The following is a 23,187-nucleotide window of genomic DNA, read 5'->3' on the forward strand; positions in this document are numbered from 1 at the left end:
GCCTTCCCTCTCAGGGGCTCTCAGCACTTTACAAACATCACTTAAGGCTCACAACAGCACTGCAAAGGAAGTAAATATCATGAATGCCATTTTACTGAAGGGGAAACTGAGGCTCAGCTAAAAGAAGTGACTCGTTCCAGATCTCCCAGGGAGTTGTTGGTAGCTGTAGGATTTGATCAGCAAGTCTCCTGGTACCCAGCCATATGTCCTAGCTAATATTCCAGGGAACCTTTCACCTGCTTATTAAAGAGACCAGAAGGAGGAACAATGCATACAGGAACTCAGGGTACATTTCTGGGAGTAAATGTTATGTGCCCAGAATCCAACACAATTTGTTGTATAGAGGGAGTTTATAATATAAATGGCACCAGTTACAGAAGCCGCCATATAAAAATCTTTTACATTGATGCAGCACTTGCATTCTAAAAGCTCCCAGACTGCACTGCGTATTAAATATGGAATGTATACTGTGTACCACAATGTAGCCAGCATTGGGTGGAGATTAATAAATAGACAGCATACTATGCAATGGTGGGAAAAGAAGAAATGTCCAAGAGCAAGACCCCATTCTTATAGAATGTGGCACAGTGTAGTCAGAGTCCACAAGGCTCAGAGAGGACCTGAGCTATTAAGGCTTTTAAGGCCTAATCTGCCAAACCACCTCCTTTCTCCCTGCCAGAAAACTGCATGGAACTCAATTTATGTAACTTGGAAGGATGAAATGCTTAGAAGGATGAATCAAAGGGAACATTTATGTGGGGGAAACGGCGTGGCGCATTGGCTTCATGTCTCATACTGCGCTAAATGTAGCAGAGCCAGAATTTTCTCTTCACACTGAAGTGCTATAAGGGAAAAGGCCTGTGTGTGTGTGTAGATTTATCTGATGAGATGTACTATGTGATGAATAAATAAGTGCCTCAAAAGGCCAAGCTCCCTTCACTATTTTTATGAATCATAGGATCCAGGCTACAGAATCTCCCCCCTCCTCCCCCCCACTCCTGTAACAAACCTCTAATCTATGGCTGAGATATTGAAGTCCTCAAATCGTGGTTTAAAGACTTGGAGGTGCAGAGAATCCTCCAGCAAGTGACCTGTGCCCCACGCTGCAGAGAAAGGCAAAAAATCCCCAGGGCCTCTGCCAATCTGCCATGGAGAAAAATTCCTTCCCGACCCCAAATATGGCAATCAGCTAAACCCTGAGCATATGGGCAAGATTCACCAGCCAGATACTACAGAAAATTCTTTCCTAGGTAACTCAGATCCCATCCATCTAATATCCCATCTCAGGGGATTATTCCTATTTACCCTGAATATTTAAAGATAAATTACTTAGCAAAATCACATTATCCCATCATACCATCTCCTCCATAAACTTATCGAGTAGAATCTTAAAACCAGATAGATCTTTTGCCCCCACTGCTTCCCTTGGAAGGCTATTCCAAAACTTCACTCCTCTGATGGTTAAAAACCTTCCTCTGATTTCAAGTCTAAACTTCCAGGTGGCCAGTTTATATCCATTTGTTCTTGTGTCCACATTGGTGCTGAGCTGAAATAATTCCTCTCCCTCTCCTGTATTTATCCCTCTGATATATTTATAGAGAGCAATCATATCTCCCCTCAACCTTCTTTTAGTTAGGCTAAACAAGCCAAGCTCCTTAAGTCTCCTTTCATAAGACAAGTTTTCCATTCCTTGGATCATCCTAGTAACTCTTCTCTGTACCTGTTCCAGTTTGAATTCATCCTTTTTAAACATGGGAGACCAGAACTCCACACAGTATTCTAGGTGAGGTCTCACCAGTGCCTTGTATAATGGTACTAAAACCTCCTTATCCCTACTGGAAATGCCCCTCCTGATTTATTCCAAAACCGCATTAGCTTTTTTCACAGCCATGTCACATTGGCAGCTCATAGTCATCCTATGATCAACCAATACTCCAAGGTCCTTCTCCTCTTCCGTTACTTCTAATTGATGCGTCCCCAACTTATAACTAAAATTCTTGTTATTAATCCCTAAATGCATAACCTTACACTTCTCACTATTAAATTTCATCCTATTACTATTACTCCAGTTTACAAGGTCATCCAGATCCTCCTGTATAATATCCCAATCCTTCTCCGAATTGGCAATACCTCCCAGCTTTGTATCATCTGCAGACTTTATTAGCACACTCCCACTTTTTGTGCCGACATCAGTAATAAAAAGAGTAAATAAGATTGGTCCCAAAACCGATCCCTGAGGAACTCCACTGGTAACCTCCCTCCAACCTGACAGTTAGCTTTTCAGTAGGACCTGTTGCAGTCTCCCCTTTAACCAATTCCTTATCCACCTTTTGATGTTCATATTGATCCCCATCTTCTCCAATTTAACTAATAATTCCCCATGTAGCACGGTATCAAACGCCTTACTGAAATCTAAGTAAATTAGATACATTGCATTTCCTTTATCTAAAAAATCTGTTACTTTTTCAAAAAAGGAGATTAGGTTGGTTTGGCACGATCTACCTTTTGTAAAACCATGTTGTATTTTGTCCCAATTACCATTGACTTCAATGTCCTTAACTAATTTCTCCTTCAAAATTTTTTCCAGGACCTTGCATACTACAGATGTAAAACTAACAGGCCTGTAGTTACCCGGATCACTTTTTTTTCCTTTCTTAAAAAAAGGAACTATATTAGCAATTCTCCAATCATTCGGTACTACTCCTGAGTTTACAGATTCATTAAAAATTCTTGCTAATGGGCTTGCAATTTCAGGTGCCAATTCCTTTAATATTCTTGGATGAAGATTAGTTGGGCCCCCCGATTTAGTCCCATTAAGCTGTTTGAGTTTCACTTCTACCTCAGATATGGTAATATCTACCTCCATATCCTCATTCCCATTTGTCATGCTACCATTATCCCTAAGATCCTCTTTAGTCTTATTAAAGATTGAGGCAAAGTATTTGTTTAGATATTGGGCCATGCCTAGATTATCTTTAACCTCCACTCCATCCTCAGTGTTTAGCGGCCCCACTTCTTCTTTCTTAGTTTTCTTCTTATTTATATGGCTATAGTACTTTTTACTATTGGTTTTAATTCCCTTTGCAAGATCCAACTCTACTCGACTTTTAGCCCGTCTCACTTTATCCCTACATGTTCTGACCTCAATAAGGTAGCTTTCCTTGCTGATCCCTCCCATCTTCCACTCCCTGTATGCTTTCTGCTTCTTCTTAATCACCCCTCTAAGATGCTTGCTCATCCAGCTTGGTCTACAACTGTTTCCTATGAATTTTTTCCCCTTTCTTGGGATACAGGCTTCCGATAGCTTCTGCAGCTTTGATTTAAAGTAATCCCAGGCCTCCTCTACCTTTAGATCCACAAGTTCTTCAGTCCAATCCACTTCCCTAACTAATTTCCTAAATTTTTGAAAGTCAGCCCTTTTGAAATCAAAAACTCTAGTTGCAGATTTATTTTTGTTAATCCTTCCATTCAGTTTGAACTGAATTAGCTCATGATCACTTGAACCAAGATTATCCCCTACAACCATTTCTTCTATGAGGTCCTCGCTACTCACCAAAATTAAATCTAAAATGGCATCCCCTCTAGTCGGTTCAGCAACTACTTGATGAAGCAAAAAGAAAAGGAGTACTTGTGGCACCTTAGAGACTAACAAATTTATTAGAGCATAAGCTTTCGTGAGCTACAGCTCACTTCATCGGATGCATGCTCTAAGGTGCCACAAGTACTCCTTTTCTTTTTGCAAATACAGACTAACACGGCTGCTACTCTGATACTTGATGAAGGCATCCATCAGCTATCGCATCTAGGAAAATCTGAGCCCTATTATTATTACTAGCACTGGTCCTCAAGTCTATATCTGGGAAGTTAAAGTCTCCCATGATCACGCAGTTTCCATTAGTATTTACTTTATTAAAAACATTAAAAAGGGCTCTATCCATATCCAAATTAGATCCCGGAGGTCTATAGCACACCTCAAGCACTATCGTAGGAGAGACTCTACTAGTTTTCTTCCCCAATGTAATTTTTGCCCAGACGGACTCTGTCTTATCCATTGCATTGCTTCTTATTTCTTTGCATTCTACCTCATCATTGATATACAATGCTACTGCACCACCTTTACCTTTGTTTCTGTCTTTCCTAAACAGCACATACCCTTCAATACTTGTAGTCCAGTCATGACTATTATCCCACCATGTTTCTGTTATCCCTATAATATCTGGTTTCACTTCCTGCACCAGTAGCTCTAGTTCCTCCATTTTGTTACCTAGGCTCCTCGCATTGGTGTACAAACATCTTAATTTTTGCTGTTTGGCCTCGCTCACATTTTGCACCCTATTAGGCACAGTCATTCTACAGCCAGTATAACCTATTAGACTGCTATCCACACCGCCCTCGCTCCTTATATACATTCTCCTACCCACAGCTGTATCCTTTCTTACTTCGTCTTCTTCCCTCTCAATGCTAAAATCTGGCGTGGAGATTACCTGGACATCTCCCAACCATTTCCCCCAAATTCCTAATTTAAAGCTCTCTTTATCAGTTGTACCAGCCTTGATTCTAGAAGTCTATTTCTTTCCCTACTCAGATGAAGTCCATCCCGAGAGAACTGTCCTCTGTCCCTGAATGCCTCCCAGTGGCCATACATCCCAAAGCCCTCCTTTATAGCACCAGTGCCTAAGCCATCTGTTGACAGTTATAATCTTGTCACACCTTTGTTGCCCTTCTCTAGGAACAGGCAGGATCCCACTAAAGATCACCTGAGCCTCAATTTCCTTAAGCGTCTTCCCCAGCCTAGCATAGTCTCCCTTAATACTTTCCAGTGAGAATCTAGCTGTATCATTTGTTCCTACATGAAGGATAATTAGGGGATTCTTTCCTGCTCCCTTTAGGATCCTTTTCAACCTCAGGTCTACATCCAGTATCTTAGCATCCGGAAGACAGCACACCCTTCTATTCTCTGAATCAGCTCTAGTTACAGGCCTGTCTATTCTTCTCAATAAAGAGTCCCCGATCACGTAGACCTGCCTTTTCCTGGTGACAGTGCTATTCTCCAGTCTCTCCCCTGTTCCCTCTGGCTGCAAGTTCTTTCCATTCCTATTTTCCCTTATCCTCTTCAACCCATCCTGTATCCTCCTGGGGCTCATATTTGGTGTAGTCTCCCTTGACTCTTCCGCTTTTCCTATAGGACTAGCCTCTCTTCTCTTCTTCCTTGCCTTTCCACCTTCAGCAACTACCTGCTGAGCCCCTTCTTCATTTTCCAACTCTGCAAACCTGTTCCTAAACTCTCTTTCTCCTTCACTAGCCCATCTTTTCCTCTGCCTGGTTCTTTTAGTCACATGCTTCCACTGACCACTTTCCTCACCCAGTCTCCCCTCAGAATTCCCCAGCCCTGCTTCCATCTGTAAGTCTGAGCTTTTCCCTTCAGATACCTCATATCTTTGCTCCATCATCTGCTCAAACCCCTTCCTAAATTCAACCAGACTTTCCACCTGCATCTCCAAACCTCGGATCTTTTCCTCCATCAGCTCTATCAGACGGCATTTCATGCAGAAAAAACTCTTACCAGGTCCCCCCTCCAGGATCATGTACATACCACAGCTTCCACATCCAGTCATCCTCAATGTGTCTTCCACTACAGGAGTCACTCCCACAGCTGCCTCCGTATCTGTCATCGCCTTCCCACCTAAGTCCTGTTAATCTTCTCTTCCAACAGAACTCGCACTCAAACATTGGCGGCTCATAGTCATCCTGTGATCATCCAATACTCTGAGGTCTTTTTCCTCCTCTGTTACTTCCAAATGATGCATCCCCAGTTTATAACAAAAATTCTTGTTATTAATCCCTAAATGCATAACCTTACACTTCTCACTATTAAATTTCATCCTATTACTATTACTCTAGTTTACAAGGTCATCCAGATTTTCCTGTATGATATCCCGGTCCTTCTCTGTATTGGCAATACCTCCCAGCTTTGTATCATCCACAAACTTTATTAGCACATTCCTGCTTTTTGTGCCAAGTCAGTAATAAAAAGATTAAATAAGATTGGTCCCAAAACCAATCCATGAGGAACTCCACTAGTAACCTCCTTCCAGCCTGACAGTTCGCCTTTCAGTGTAACCCATTGTAGTCTCCCCTTTAACCAGTTCCTTATCCACCTTTCAGTTTTCATATTGATCCCCATCTTTTCCAATTTAGCTGCTAATTCCCCATGTGGAACCATAGCAAATGCCTTACTGAAATCAAGGTAAATTAGATCCACTGCATTTCCTTTGTCTAAAAAATCTGTTACCTTCTCAAAGAAGGAGATCAGGTTGGTTTGACACGATCTACCTTTTGTAAAACCATGTTGTATTTTGTCCCAATTACCATTGACTTCAATGTCCTTAACTACTTTCTCCTTCAAAATTTTTTCCCAGACCTTGCATACTACAGATGTCAAACTAACAGGTCTGTAGTTACCCGGATCACTTTTTTTTCCTTTCTTAAAAATAGGAACTATGTTATCAATTCTCCAGTCATATGGTACAACTCCTGAGTTTACAGATTCATTAAAATTTTTTGCTAATGGGCTTGCAATTTCATGTGCCAGTTCCTTTAATATTCTTGGATGAAGATTATCTGGGCCCCCCAATTTAGTCCCATTTAGCTGTTCAAGTTTGGCTTCTACCTCGGATATGGTAATATCTACCTCCATATCCTCCTTCCCATTTGTCGTCCTATCATTATCCCTAAGCCCCTCATTAGCCTTATTAAAGACTGAGGCAAGTATTTGTTTCGATATTGGGCCATGCCTAGATTATCCTTAACCTCCACTCCATCCTCAGTGTTTAGCGGTCCCACTTCTTTCTTTGTTTTCTTCTTATTTATATGGCTATAGAACCTTTTACTATTGGTTTAAATTCCTTTTGCAAGGTCCAACTCTACTTGACTTTTAACCTTTCTCACTTTATCCCTACATATTCAAACCTCAATAAGGTAGCTTTCCTTGCTGATCCCTCCCATCTTCCACTCCTTGTAGGCTTTCTGCTTTTTCTTAATCACCTCTCTGAGATGCTTGCTCGTCCAGCTTGGTTTACAGCTCCTGTCTATGAATTTTTTTCCCCTTTCTTGGGATACAGGCTTCTGATAGTTTCTGCAACTTTGACTTGAAGCAATTCCAGGCTTCCTCCACCTTTAGATCCACAAATTCTTCAGTCCAATCCACTTCCCTAACTAATTACCTTAATCTTTTAAAGTTAGCTCTTTTGAAATCAAAAACCCTAGCAGTAGTTCAGAAAAGAATGAAGATGCTGAATGCTGGATTAATTTCGTTTGTGGAGAATTGAGAAGTCCCCTCCTTTCCCAGTTCTGTTACTAACGCTTTGCCTTCCGATGCAAATTTCTTAAAATATGCCTCACTGGGATGATTTTAAACTTGATGCTGGGAGCCGTGTCATAATTCACTGGTATCCTTGGCTTGTTTTTGCCAGTAAAGAAGTATGTTGGTCGTCATGAATAATCAAAAAGCCCAGTACCGGTGAATTAGAGCAATATCGTCAGTCATTTCTGAATAGTCACCCAGAGAGGCATCACAGTAGCAGTGTGACACAGAAAGAGAGGAAAAAGGAGTGCCAGCATCAGCAAGTTGTTAAATTGCCCAGCTGGCAGTGAATCCTACGTGGTGGAGAGTAAATGTAAAGCAGGCTACACAACCCAGCACTAGTGGCGAAGTCATCGTGAATTGCTTTTGGTAGAGCTTACAAATACAGTCATTTCTCATTTTGAGTGCGTCTGCACTACTGAACTAACTGAAGTGATCCAACCCTGAGTTACTTCCCTCATGTTAGCCGGTCATGAAGGGACAGTGGCAACACTGCAAAATAGCAGTTGAGTTATGCGGAGGTGGTTGCAATGTCCTGCAATGACACTGGCCCTTTACTCATGTGGCACTAAGACTTCTGGGGACACATCCCATGGGTTATAGTTGCCACAGTTAACTGTGCCACTCTGTGAATGTTCTTGCATTGTGTGAGAGAATTTGTCTGCCCTTTGGGGGTCAGGGACAGAAATGGTACGAACCAGGCAAATCACAACATTTAACCAGTTCTGGGTAGCTGTACTCTTTGCCAGCGTGTAAAGGCATGGATCCAGCTCAGAATGGTGATACAAGTGCAAGTTTCATTTTGGGGAAAGGAGGAAGAAGTGGGGCACAAGACACAGCTGTGTATGATTTGGCGATGGCTTGGTGCCATGAGAAAGATACAGCATATTTCCTTAAAGGGTCTGTGCAAGCTCTCCTTAAGGAGTCCAGACAGTGGGCGCAGGTTCTGATAGCAGATAAATTCCCTTATACTGAGTGTTGGCAGTGGTCTAGGTCCACAAGCACAACATGGTGGGACTACATTGTCATGTAGACCTTTGGTGACCAGGAATGGGCCCAGAATTTATATAGGAGGATGGCTTTGTTCCTGGAGCTGTGTGAGGAGCTCACCTCACCCATCCGTGCAAGGACACAGGAATGAGAGACATTGTACCAGTCCAGAAATGAATTGCTGTTACCCAATAGAAGCTGGCTATCCTGGTTTATTACAGATTTATGGCTAAACAGTTTGGTGTTGGCAAGTCAACTGTTAGTTCTGTGGTGGTGGATGTTTACCAGGCAATTATTGCTTTATTCTTCCACCAGGTGTAGGGAGGAGTAACGTGGTAATAGTATCTAGAGATAGAAATGGAATAAAGTTAGACTTTGGATGCTATAAACTTCACAGGACCATATTCCACTCTCAGGTACACCAGTGGAAATAGGGGAGAACTCCTGTGAAACCAGTAGCTTTACATGGTTGTAACCGGGATCAGAATCTGGCACAGATGACCCTGGAGTTTCTCCCAATTTCCATTGCTAGTATCTAAATAATAGAAATCAGAGACAGAAAAGAAGTGTCTGTTAGGTCATTTAAATCCATTTCTCTGCCAACATTCTCCATGATATATTTTCCAGTTGCTTTGCCCCGACTGTGACATTTATATCCTTTTCACAGCTTTCCTTACACAATAATGGGTTTCAGTTCTTCTGTCTTGCTGCTTTTGAAACAAAGCTGACTTCCTTATGGAGGGTCAGAAAACTGCTTCAGTTTACCACCTTAGGAAGAATCACCTCTGAATATCAGTTAAGTTCTGGCAGCTGCCAAACAACTCGGAGATATGCAGCAGCTTCCTGAAGCTTGCTCGTGCCCTCACAAGATATTAGAGGATAGATAATGTGTGATCTGAGTGTAGTCAAATAACCTTTCCCAAAACTTTTTATCAGGATGGATCTTGCTAATGTTTGCAATACGTTAATTACACTGTGCAGGCTTTGTTGTGGAAATCATTACTTCTGTAATAAGATCCACCTCCAACATGATTAAAATAAAATTGAGGGAGAGAGGCTTTGGAGCAATGAATGAACTCAACTGAATCAGAGCAGAAAGATATTTTCACTAATGCCTAAGCTTGTTAATGAAGATTTCCTGTGTTAAGAGACTTCTGAGATCCAGACCAGGTGGACCAAAAACTAATGTCTACAATAGCATAGCCCTCCTTTTTAGTGGGGTCTTTCCTCTCCTGAATGCACATGCCTACTTCCTATTAAAGTAAATGGCACTGGCTTGATTGCATAGAGATGAGAATTAGGCCCTCTGGGTTAAAACTGGAAATGGACTTTGTTGTAATGCAGTTCTACTGTTAAAATGAGCTAGCCAAGTAATGAGGGGAATAGATGCCTTTGCTACATCATTTCCCCCTCTCCTATGTATCTACAATGTCTAATTCAGAGCTCAATGGGAAAGACTCTCATTGACTTCAGTGGGAGTCGGATGACGTCCTTATATTCTAAGCTCCTTGGAGCGGAGACCTTTTTTTGTGTCAGTAAAGTGAGGCTCATGCCTGTGGCTCTGTAGAAATAACTGGGAGAAGCCAGCGCAACCTGTGTAGCGTTACAGTTTACAGGTATGCTGTGGTTTTGAGAGTATAACCCATGCTTACATAGTGTGACTTCTGTACCCCTCTAATGGCTAGTCCACATATAGACACTTATGAATCGGCTACAGCCTTTGAATTATGGAACATGGGGTCTTTAGCTTAGGCAGTAAATACTCATACTTTTTACATCCAGAGCTCCTGAGTCCAAGGAGCCCTGGCTAATCATCCTATGCTCTCACCACTAACAATACTCCCCACTTTGATTCAATATAAGAAACAGCATTCTATTGTAGAGGCATTTCAATTAATCTAGAAACTTGTGATCTGCAGGAATTAGCTAGTTACTAAACAATAGCTGGTTTCAGAGTAGCAACCGTGTTAGTTTATATTCGCAAAAAGAGAAGGAGTACTTGTGGCACCTTAGAGACTAACAAATTTATTTGAGCATAAGCTTTTGCGAGCTACAGCTTAGCTGATTCAACACAAATTAATTGTAAAATACACCTTTTATTCTCTGTACTCACGTGGCCTCCATCACCATAATATCCGAGTACCTCACAAACATTAACAAATGTATCCTCACAGTACCCCTGTGCAGATAGGAAGTCTTATTACCCCCATTTTACAGATGGGAAATGGGGGCAGAGAGAGAGAGGAAACTTGCCCCAGAGTCACAAAGCGAGTCTGTGATAGAACAAATAATGGAATCCAAACCGTCTGGATCCTAGTTCCTTAGTCACAAGACCATCATCCTTCCTCCCTTATACTGCTATAGGGACAAATCCTGAAGTCTTTACTCAGCCAAAAAGCTTGTTGAAGTCAGTGACTGTTTTTCCTGAGTAGGGACTTCTGATTTGATAGATTTTTCAGGCTGGAAGGGACCATTACGGTAATCTATTGCCTAAAATACCCTACAGAATTCGGCCCCATCATGTTTCACTGAACATAAGTTCAATTCCAACTGGTACTGCAATGTATTACAGAGGCAAATGCTGTATATAAGCCTCTCCCATACTTCTCTATCAGGTGTATTTTAGTCTTGACTAGCAAACTCTGTTTTCCCAGCACTTAGCAGAGATTAGCCACCCAGCCAAAATGTGCACTGCTTTTGTGATATGGGCAGAAGCTGGTGACCTCAGCCAAGATTTGAAGACAGTCTCTGCACTCTCTACTACTTTAGACCACGGAAGAGTTAACTTACATTAAATTGACACCTAGTTACTTTGATGACAGATGCCTAAGATTTAGTGGTCTCCCCTTAAAGCTTGCAAGTTTCCTTAAATAACTGTTACCTCAACATTTTGCCACATTGCCTGGGTACATTCTATAGTTAGTGCAGGGAATCCTTCAGATACTGACGTCAACTTAAGTATTTATCTCAGAGGAAGCTGTCAAGCTTTTAAATACAACCACCATGGACAGATCTCAGTAAGGAGTTGTGCCTACACCTTCCGTTAGCTTGTGCTCTGTCATCTAGGTCAGAGCTTGGGCTTCCATTTCCTATGTACTATTCCCTTCACACAGTCTTTTCATGTAGACCCCTGGTTTATCTTCCATATGGTTAAGGTATTTATCATTAGAACCTTCCTCAGAGATGTATCAATTCAATAGTAACTGCTAATACTGTAACCAAAATAATTCCCAATGGTCTAGTTTTTCTGTGGAAATACTGTACATTCCATCATTTTAGTATCTACTCAACTGATGAGTCTTCAATGGCAAATGTTCTCTGGTGTACCCACGATGGTGGATGTTTTATATTTATTGTATTTATTATATGACGTACATATGTAATGATCAGAACCACTTGACACTTCAAGAGCCTCAGTAGGATTTCACTTCAAGAGCAAAGAAAGGAATGGAAGGATGAAATGGAATGAGGATTGTGTTGAGAATTGGGTTCTATTCCAACCAGATTGTTTTGTCAACCAATTTAGTGCATGAAATAGCTATTTAGGGGGGTGGAAAAAAGCAAGCCAATGATTTCATTGTAAGCAGAGTGTATTATAAGCAGCTCCATAGTACCAGTTTAATGGGATGTTGTTTAATCACTTCTCTCCCCATGCCATACTGTCATAGCTGCAGTCAATAGGGACATTTGATCTGAATCCCCCTAGTTATAAAGGAGAGAGGATGTCTGGCAGGATGTTCTCTGTGTAGGTTCTATAATGTATTAAGTATCTGAAGGGTGTGATCACCAAGGAGGAAGAAAAAATTGTGTAAGGTGGCACATGGGCATAACAGGATGAAATGAAGAGAAGGAAATTTAGGCTTAATATCACAGAAAACTTCCCAATAGTGAGATCTATCAAGCTTCGGAATATTTTATCAAGGGAAGTGCTGAAAACACCCACCACTTGGGATATTAAAATGTAGACAAGACAAAGCATTCAACAGTATAACGAAGGGAACAATTCTGCACCAGCAAGGGGATTGACTGAATAACCCAGTTTGTTTTAATCATCTCTTATTTCAGTTTTTAGGGTTAAACTTCAAAACTTTATTTTGTTATTAGATAAATACGTACACAGGGTGACAGGGAAGCAGTTTAAGTGTCAACCTGTGAAGTAGAAATGAAAGTACAGAAAATCAGGGATGCAAAAATTCTACCGGCTCATCTAGTCTATCCACTATGCTGTTGTCAGATTGGTCCATAGGGAATGTTTTCCAATGCATAGTACAGTCTCTTTCTGAATAGTATGAAGCTTCCACCACTTCCTGGGGGTGCCTATTTCCCAGCCTTATACACTTCACAGTTTATTAATTCCTCCTTCTAATCAATCTAAAATTACCTTAAAGGCTGGAAACTGATTTTGGGAAAGCCATTCACAATGAAAAGCTTTTTAAACACCCCTCTTCTGCTGTGTTGCATACAGTGAATTGAGCAGATTTGTGTATGTACTGCCAATTGTTCTATTTGTCTACCCTTAGATTGTGATCTTCTAGCTGATGCTGTCCCTTCTTGAATGTATGAAAAGCATCTACCACATCGTGGGAACTCCCGTACATTATTATTAATTATAATAATACAAAATAGTCTACAGTGAAATAAACATGAAATGATTCTGGAGTAGTTGAGTGGGGATTAGCTAGTATACAATAGGCAGGTTTTTCAAAAGCACCTAAGTAACTTAGGAGTACAAATCCCATTGACTTTCAATGGGACTTGTGCTCCTAAATGATTTAGGTGCTTTTGAAAATCCAACCCAGTTTATTTTGGGGGCACTTTCGGATAATAGCTTCATTAGTTAAATCAGGGTAGGCTTAACTGAAGTTGCTGGTGTTACTGGAATTCAGTAAGGTACTTTCTATATTTTTAATTACATTTCTTTTTATTAGAGGCTTAATAACAAAAGGAATAAACACCTAAGCATGGGAAGAATGATATAAGTTTCTGAATCAATCTCTTTTTTTAAAACACATACAGCATAGGTAAGGCAGCCATCAAAGTTGGGAGTTAGAATGACTTAAATATTCTGAAATGATGTGCTTTTTTAAAAAATCCAAACGACTGTCATTTGCAAAAAGGCACTTCATTTTACCTAAAGTGCTTTTCTGTCTACAGGGAACACTTAATTGTAGTCACAAATCACCTCAAATGCTTTCACAGAGAGATAAAACAAGTTAAATTTGTATATTACTCTGCAAGTGCAGGTTGTGAATTGGAGATGAAATGCAGATTTCCATTTTTTCCTCATCTTTTCAGGATCTTCATCCCATGCAGACATTTCACAAAAATGTATATCTGATCAGTTGAATCCCACTTAGCTTCATTAGGATTTTGGACAATTAACTTGGAGTATATGCAGTGGCCATGGTCCAGCATCTGATGGTGTGTTTGGTTTGCATTTTTATTTGGAGAAAGCTTTGGAGCATTTTACAGAAGGAGGAATGCAGTCATGTTAAATAAGTATAATTACCAAGTGTTAGGGGAATGTTCTTGATGCACCATATGACTTATTCTCACCCATCAAGAGAAGCACCCCACAGTGCGTTAACCTTTATAGGTTTTTCTTCAATTTTCATGTGCCAGTGAGAGATGGTTTTAAATGAGGCTGTTGATGGTGTTTCTTGAAACCCTTGTAAATTGCATCTGAAGGGTTCTTTTTCTAGTAAAACAATCTAAGCAGACCATTTGAATCAAACCTCTTCCTCTGAGGCTTCATCCCTTCTTTATGGTCCTGTTTGGCAGCAAAGTGTATCTAAAATCTCACTCTTCAGAGAATAAAACAAAAATAGTAACTGTTGAAATGATCCATCATTGAGCCATTTTCACTATCATGATGATTTCTTATGGGTTTTTTTATTTGGATTTATGGAAATGCATCTGATTCCAGAGGCCCATTGGCACACAGTCATGTGTGCAGCACACACTCAGCTGTGCCTCATTTGAGGGATTTAATCCAGAGTCAAAAGTTTTCAATGATTTAATTTTTAAACTGTTTTGTATTTGGTGAGTTTTTCACTCAAAATGACATTTCTTATCCTCTTCTCTGGGTGGGATGACTGAGGGGGTGAGTTGAGTGAGGAGGATTTTTGGAAGGCATTCTTGTGAAGATATATGTTTAATTATGATGGTCACTCAGTCAAATGTCTCATGTTTGTTGTAAATATCAGAAAGTGCCTAGAGTTCAGATAGGTATTGTCATAAATTGAAATAAATAATAGTGTATATACGTGCCTGTCTGTCTATAAATATTATAGGTCAGGCTTGGAGCTGAGTAGGACTTTCCTTGAAATTGCAGCTTTTGGCTGTTTCAAGCTGTTCAGGTCCAGCCATCTGAACTGAGAGTGGGAAGACTCTCTTTCCTGAGCTCTCAATGGGACATACCCCTGCTGGGCCCAGGTCTATGGGGGAAGAAGCTGCCTAAGTCAAATGGAGAAGGGTCAGAAGGAAGAATGGCACAGTGGGGACAGGGAATGTGGGCGGAGGGGTGACTGGTGGCCAGGTTGCTGGGTTGGGTTGCCCACCCCTGTCCCGCCTCTTCCCCCCAAGGCCCTGGCCCCGTCGCTCTTCTTCCCTCCTCCCCTCTCTCGCTGTGTTTCCACTCTTCCCCCCTCCCCTCTACCCAGGTCAGGAGGGACTACCCTGCAGAGCCAGGTCTGGGAGCTGCAACCGCCCAATGCAGGTAGGAGGCAGCCCCGTCTGACCTGGCACCTCCCTGCCCACTGTAACCAGACTTTGGATGTCTGGTCAGGTGCCCTTTTCGACCAGACTTTTCTGTTGAAAACTGGTCACCTGGCCACCCTATTGCTGTGAGAAAGACAGATCAATTAAGGACCTGGGTGAGGAGGAACAGGGATTGGCTGGGCATGGAGACTGAGGAGAAGCAGCTGGGGAGCTGGCAGGAACAGGGAGTAGGTGAGGCAAGGAGATTGGGACTAGATATGGGTGGAGACTGGGACTGGGTCATGGACTCCAGAAGAATGAGACCAAGGATTTGTTGGGCAAGGAGTCTGAGATTGGGGCTGGATTAGGTGAGGAGAATGGGCCCTGGAACAAGCCATGGTGTGAAAGTGACCAGACTGGGTCACAAGGACAGATTGGTGGGAATGGAGTAGCAGGGGTCACATTTGGGGAGAGTGGGCAGATAAGTCTGTACCCATTAGATCACATGGCCCTCTAGAGCCTGGAAGGGAACCCAAGGATTCTGAGTCTCATCACTCTTCTGCTGTTAGCAACTATCTGTGAAATGCACTGGAAAAGTGCCCCATCCCTCGCTAGTGCTGATCCACATAGAGGATGACAACCAACTACTGCTATCTGTTATTCCATTAACTCAAGTGGCAGAGCTTGAGGTTCCAACCCTGCTATTGAGTACACGATCTTGATTCATTCCCAGAGCGGGTCCATCCTGTTCACTGAAGGAGGGAGGAAACCTGTGAAAAAAATTGTATGTGATCATGTAATTGAAAACCATATCATAAGGGACCGAATGGCTCGGCAGCAGTTCTGCGGAAAAGGACCTAGGGGTGACAGTGGACGAGAAGCTGGATATGAGTCAGCAGTGTGCCCTTGTTGCCAAGAAGGCCAATGGCATTTTGGGTTGTATAAGTAGGGGCATAGCGAGCAGATCGAGGGACGTGATCGTTCCCCTCTATTCGACACTGGTGAGGCCTCATCTGGAGTACTGTGTCCAGTTTTGGGCCCCACACTACAGGAAGGATGTGGATAAATTGGAAAGAGTACAACGAAGGGCAACGAAAATGATTAGGGGTCTAGAGCACATGACTTATGAGGAGAGGCTGAGGGAGCTGGGATTGTTTAGTCTGCAGAAGAGAAGAATGAGGGGGGATTTGATAGCTGCTTTCAACTACCTGAAAGGGGGTTTCAAAGAGGATGGCTCTAGACTGTTCTCAATGGTAGCAGATGACAGAACGAGGAGTAATGGTCTCAAGTTGCAATGGGGGAGGTTTAGATTGGATATTAGGAAAAACTTTTTCACTAAGAGGGTGGTGAAACACTGGAATGCGTTACCTAGGGAGGTGGTAGAATCTCCTTCCTTAGAGGTTTTTAAGGTCAGGCTTGACAAAGCCCTAGCTGGGATGATTTAACTGGGACTTGGTCCTGCTTTGAGCAGGGGGTTGGACTAGATGACCTTCTGGGGTCCCTTCCAACCCTGATATTCTATGATTCTATGATTCTATAATGCATACTTGCAAGGGGGCCAAACTAATGTTGTACAAATAACCTTAATTCTGACATTTCCTCCCTTTTGAGTGCCTGACATAGCAAGCTTGATAATGTTCTTTTAATATAGGGGGGTTTGTGTGTCATATATTTTCCATGAGATCGGTTTTTTAGTGAGATCATAAATAGTGAAGGCAGGGGAAAATCACTTATAGCATCCACCCACACTGCTTAGCTGTTCCCTTTGAGATGTATCCAGACATCCTTATTAAGTTTTTATTCAGTCTTTTCTCATGCAAAATCCCCACTTATTTTAATGGAGTCTTTTGAACCAGCGAAAAGTTTAGTGTTTCACTGTCATTACCATTATCATTTAATCCTACTATCCTTGAATATTTGCAGTGATGGTTCCTCGACCATATCCCTCAGTCATCCATTCCACTGAGGATTTACTTTGGCTCTTAATAACTTTTCTCTAATATTTAGCTTGAATTTTCTTTCCTTAGTTTTAGACCATTGTTCTTGGAAGCTTTGCTGAGCAATCACACTCTCTAAATCATCTCTGCCTGTCAACATTCACATGCACTGTGATTACTTTACAGTTCGTGTCAAGTAAAATACAAATCCCTTAAAGCACCGTGGACGTGCTTCTGGTCCTTACTGAATGATAATGAGCCACTGTCACCCTGTCTGTGCCAAGAAATCACATAATATTAGAACACATGGTTACCTAACCTGGTGTAGTTTCCTCATGTAGACAAGGTCTATGGTGGTTGAAATGGGAGTCCTTACGAGAGTTTTGGGATAGAAATTAATGCACAAGGCTGGGAGCCAAGAATTCTGCATCTAATCCTGGGGCTGATACCAACTCTTCCTGTGGCCTTCAGCAAGTCATTTACACCCCAATCCTACAGACAGTTATGCACATGCTCAAATTGTAAACATGTGAATAGTCCCTTTGACCTCCATGGCAGTATTCATCTGCTTAAAGCTTAGCATGCACATATGCATTTGTGGAACAAGACACTCTGCCTTGCTTTCCTTGTCTGTAAAACAAGGATACAACTAGGGGCATTGGGAAGGTTAATTCTTATTTCTAAAATTACCTTCCAGATCAGAAATGCTCTGTAAGGAGCCCTGTATAAAGAAGGGTATCCATATAAAGAGTGATATGAACATTGCAAATAGATACGGGAACAAATAAAAAGGCACAGTAAGTCACAGCTTAATCTTGATGAGCATCAGCTTGAAGACATCCCTAAATGTCGGTCCACAGAAGTTGGTGACATTGGGTGTGTTATTTCAGAGATAGGCCTCTTCTGCCTCTCTCTTGCTGCATAACTCTGCAATTTCTCTGGTGGATAACTTTATTTGCTTTATCAGTCTGTGCAAACAAGGGAGTAAACTGCCTTCCTTTGTGTTTCTTTCCATGTGCTTTTTGCTGGGGGAAGTCCCACTGCAGCTCTGACAGTTGAGTGAATTTTCAAAGTTATCTGACTGAATGGGTCCCCATGCAGATGCTGCCTCACCCCATATGTGTCGTTTTAGACTGATGAAATCAGCAGAGTGTAAGCATTGGGGAACAAATGGTTTATATCTGATAGAAATCATGCTGCTGAAATTGACAGGGGACACTATCAATCCTGCTAAGAGAAGTTACCTCATCTAGAGAACTACATGTGGAAGCAGAAAATATGAACAATTAAGAAAATCATATTGATCTGTTTGGGGGCATAGTAACTGCTAAGAAGTCACTGATAAATGCTGGAAATGTCAGAAATGCCTCTGTTCAAAAATCCTTCCCATGCAGAGGAGGGATGGCGTAGTGGTTAAGGGACTGACTTGGGAGACTTTGGTGGAGCCGGGATTTGAACCTATGGTTTTCTGTGTGACCTTTGGCCAATCATTTCATCTCTCCGCGCCTCAATTTCCCCCCCCCCCCCCCCCCCCGCAAAACAGAGTTAGTAGCACTGCCCTGCATCACCAGGGTTTGGTGAGTGTAAATACATTAAAGCCTGCAAGGTGCTCAGATACTGCCGTAATGGGAGCCATACAAGTACCATAGATTGATAAATCAGTTCATTGTGACTTCTGTTGTTATCGTCCTCATCACTTCAAGAAATAAAGAAAAAATTGACTTTCACTTCAGTCATTTTGGATGTAAATCAAATAAACCATCTTTGCCTTGAGGGTGTCATTTTATTAATGTGAGAAGAAGCGGCTGTCTTGGCCAAGCAAATTATGTCAGTGAAATACAGATGTGTTGATGAAGGAGATGCTAAAAAGAAAAGGAGTACTTGTGGCACCTTAGACATTTTTGAGGAGGGTGGGACATTATGGGGGGCGGGGATATTTGGAAAAAGGTAGCATGCCTTCTGCATGCATATAAGTGAATGTGATCCAATCACTTCTCCTGGAATAAAATAATAATACATAGCACATAAAAAGCATTTTGCTTCCAGGGATCAATCAGTGCATTAGATGGGGCACTGTGCCCAAGTGGATAGAGCTCTGGACTGGTACACAGGAGATCTGAGTTCTATACCTGGTTTTCAGCCTGGCTGGGTGACTTTGGGCGTGTCATGTCACCTCTCTGTTTCTCACTTTCCCTGTCTATAAAATGGGGACAATGATACTAAACTCCTTTGTAAAGTGCTTTGAGATCTGCTGATGAAAAGCGTCATTTAAGAGTGAGGGATTATTATTCTTAGAAATAAAGTGGAACATCATTATCTCCATTTTACAGAAAAGGAAACTGAGTCATGGGTAGGTAAAATAAATGATTTGCCCAAGTTCACATGCAGGTCAGAATTTTCAAAAGTGACTAATGATTTTGGATGCCTCCATTTTAAAGGGATCCTCAGCCCTTTCTGAGGATCAGGAACCTTTAAGGTATTTCAAATTGGGTACAGTCAAGGGCATAGCGGGGGGATAAACTCAGGAGTCCTGCCTGTGTCCAGTGCACTCTGTTAGAACTCCATTGCCTCTGAATCTTACAACTCTTCCCCGCCAGCTCCCATGGTTGACCCTATGTTCTCACACTAGCTGTATGCTTGGGACGTTACAATGTGTAGGTCATGGTAATTGTATTGTGTGACTAAGTATGATTTCCCTTTTTATATTTTAGGTTTATTCAGGAGATTGAGCATGCCCTGGGCCTTGGCCCAACCAAACAATGTCCGCTCCGGGAGTTCCTCACCATGTACATCAAGAACATTTTCCTTAATCAAGTCCTAGCAGAGATCAACAAAGAGATAGAAGGTGTCACCAAGGCATCTGACCCCCTGAAGATATTGGCTAATGCAGACACCATGAAGATGCTAGGAGTGCAACGGCCTCTTCTGCAGGTAATCAAGCTGAGCGATTCTCCAGCGTTTTTCTGTTGTCCCATGCCTGTGGCTGTATTGGCAGCAGAAGCGGTATGCAATTTTTTTTTAGAGAGATGTTTTGCAAACTACACATGCCCTCTGATGTTAAGTCCCTTTAATTTGGTGGCTTTTACCTATTTACTGTTTTGTACTCCCTAACTTCTGCATTGGTGTGTGGAGGGAGGAGGCTACCAAACATGACACAATCTCTCCCTCGTCGTCCTTAACTCTCTCCTTCGCAGGGACTATTACTTGACACACCTGGCTCTGATTTGAATGACTTCCTTACCTCCTCTTTGTTCTGAAACCAGCTTTCACTCATGTGTTGCTCCCCTTGCATTTTTCCTACTGTCTCCAACACCCACCCATCAAGTTACACCTATGTTTTGCCTGTGCAGGAGGGTAAATCACACCGCCAACCCTGCAGTTAATTGCATCTCACCCATTATAGTGCACTAATCTGGCGGTAGGGCTTATTCTTCTTCCTGGGCCATAGGGTGGCACTTTCACAAGGAGTCCAGATGATGTAATCATCCAATAAACAACAGTAAATCCATCATGAAGTATTTTCTTAAAACATTTGCTATAAGGGTTTTTTGTTTTTTTTTAATACAGTATTATCTTGTGTCTGACATTTGGAAACTGGGGATGCTTGCAAATCTTAAAACATTTCAAGCTGACTAAACAATATTTTGTTATTAAGAAATTTGCCTTAAAGGTTACAATATTTAAATGGGACAAATGCTTCATTGGAACAGTTCTTTATCAGTCTCATGAGGACTAGTAGGGATTGTAGTAAACCTATTTCTTCTCCTTCATTGGGTGATAACGAAATACTACAGAGGCCCTTTGAGAGGTCTGGTGTGATGTCTAGTGCACAGGACTGGGAGGCCAGAACTGATTTCTAACCCTGGCTCTGATATTGACTCCTCTCATGGCCATTTTCAAGTAATTTAACTTCTCCGCCTTACTTATCCCATCTATAAAATGGACATATTATTACTTGTCCACATGACCATAGGTGCTGGAACTATGGATGCAGAAGACGCTGCCACATCCTCTGACCTGAAGCGGTTTCCATTATATACAAGGTATACAGTTTGGTTTGATGGCTCTCAGCACCCCCACTATACAAATTGAGGATTGACTAACATTTGAAATATTCTTTGAAGATCAAAAGTGCTGTCCAAGTGCCTACATAATATGTATCACTGTCATGTATTTGCAATTTATATTTTAGTTTAGAAAAGATTAATTATGAAGAGTCTCTAGCAGTCTATATTTCATGTTTTGTTGTTCATACTAATGATCTTCAAGACAAATACCACCAGTCAATTGATCCGAGTACAATGGATTTGAGTTGCTGTATCTCCAGCAAGTTTAGAATATATTTAAACTATCACAAACAAATGAAAGCTAGAGTCAGGGGAACGATTTTCAAAAGTGCCTAGAGGGATTTAGGTGTGCAAGTCGCTTAGATCAGTGTTTTTCAACCACCAGTCTGTGGACCAGCGCTAGTCCACAGCAGCCTCCTTGTCAGTCCCCTAGATTTCCCTGACACAGTTTAGAAAGGGAGCAGGCAGCCTCCTTGTGGGTCCCTGAGATCTCCCTGACACAGTTTAGGAAGGCAGCAAGCTGGTCCCTGGTTCAAAAAGATTCAGAAACATTGCCTTAGCTGCTTTGGAAACTCTCCTCCTTACAGTAGAATATTTTGGGGCAGCACAACATCTCCAAACTACTAGGTTTTTAACATGAATTTCTCTTCCCTGCAATGTGAATCTTCTACAGTCACCTGCCAGCCTCCATTTACAAGACCAGGGGACCTAATGTATTATCAATAAGATGTCCCTCATATATAATGTCACAAAATACCATTGTTCCAGCCAAAGAGCAGCCGTGATTGTTAAATGAGCATATGGAAAATGACGGGGAGCAGGGGCACCTTTGGAGTAGCTTTTTACCTCTGGACTTCTGAGTTCAGATCCTTACGTGAGCTGAAGATAACTTTGGTGAATCTCACCCTCGCTTTGGAATAGCAGAAATGTTACAGATCAGAACTGAGGTGTAATAGCAGGACTGCAATAGCAGGCAAGCTGCAAGGCAGGATCATGAAACATAAACAGAGTTGTGTGAAGAACCTTCCATTAGACTAGTAGAGTTTTTATAGAGCAGAACTAGGAAGCAGATGCAGAGCGATATGGCTCACTTGGGAAGCTGGGTACAAGCAAACAATATGGGTTTTAATACGGCTAAATGTAAATGTATACATAGAAGAACAAAGAACATCGACCAGACTTACAGGATATGAGACTCTATCCAGGGAAGCAGCTACTCAGAAAAAGATTTGGGAGTCATGGTGGATAATCATTTGAACATGAGCTCCTACTTCAATGCTGTGGCCAAAAGGGCTGATCTGATCCTTGGATGTATAAACAGGGAATCTCGAGTAGGAGATTTACCTCTGTATTTGGCATGGGTGTGGCCACTGCTGGAACACTGTATCCAGTGCTGGTGTGCACAGTTCAAGAAGGATGTTAATAAATTGGAGAGGGCTCTGAGAAGAGCCATGAGAATGATTAAAGGATTAGAAAACCTGCCTGATAGTGTTACACTCAAGGAGCTGAATCTATTCAGTTTAACATAGAGAAGGCTAAGGGGTAACTTTATTATAGTCTGTAAGTACCTACATGGGGATCATATATTTAGTAACGGGCTCTTCAGTCTAGGAGAGAAAGGTATCATATGATCCAATGGCTGAAAATTGAAGCTAGACAAATTCAGACTGGAAATAAGTAAATTTTTAACATTAAGAGTAATGAACCATTGGAACAATTTACGAAGTGTTGTGGTGGGTTCTCCAACACAGACAATTTTAAAATCAAGATTGGATTTTGTTCCCCAAGATCTACTCTAGGAATGATTCTGGGGAAGTTCTATAGCTTGTATTATGCAGGTCAGACTAGATGATCACAAGGGTCCCTTCTGGCCTTGGAAACTTGGAATCCATGAAAAGCATTAGCAGATCTGGTTGGCCAGAGTGTGGTATAGTTCAAGAGTGTGGTGTATCTGCACTGGTGGAAGTTTTGCATGACATTTTCTCATACCATGGCTGTCTCCAGTACTAATAGTTCCTCACTTTTACAGGTTCCAAATGAAAGAGGAAATAGACATGGTTTCATTGTGGGCAGTGAAATCCTTTGAGACTTGACATTCAGTCGGTAGTGGAAAATCACATTTCAAGCCTGG

At 41.7% G+C, this 23,187-nt stretch overlaps 1 protein-coding gene across 1 annotated transcript in view; it reads left to right on the plus strand.

The window, feature by feature from the left end:
- The window catches only part of EXOC4 (exocyst complex component 4), a 596,962-nt gene that overhangs the window by 418,365 nt on the left and 155,410 nt on the right, over window positions 1-23,187 (plus strand). Inside the window, 1 exon segment of the mRNA XM_038412510.2 lies at window positions 19,701-19,920. Within this exon segment, the coding sequence (XP_038268438.1) occupies window positions 19,701-19,920 (220 nt within the window).

Source organism: Dermochelys coriacea, chromosome 1 (genome assembly GCF_009764565.3).
Source record: "Dermochelys coriacea isolate rDerCor1 chromosome 1, rDerCor1.pri.v4, whole genome shotgun sequence".
Lineage (NCBI taxonomy): Eukaryota > Metazoa > Chordata > Testudines > Dermochelyidae > Dermochelys > Dermochelys coriacea.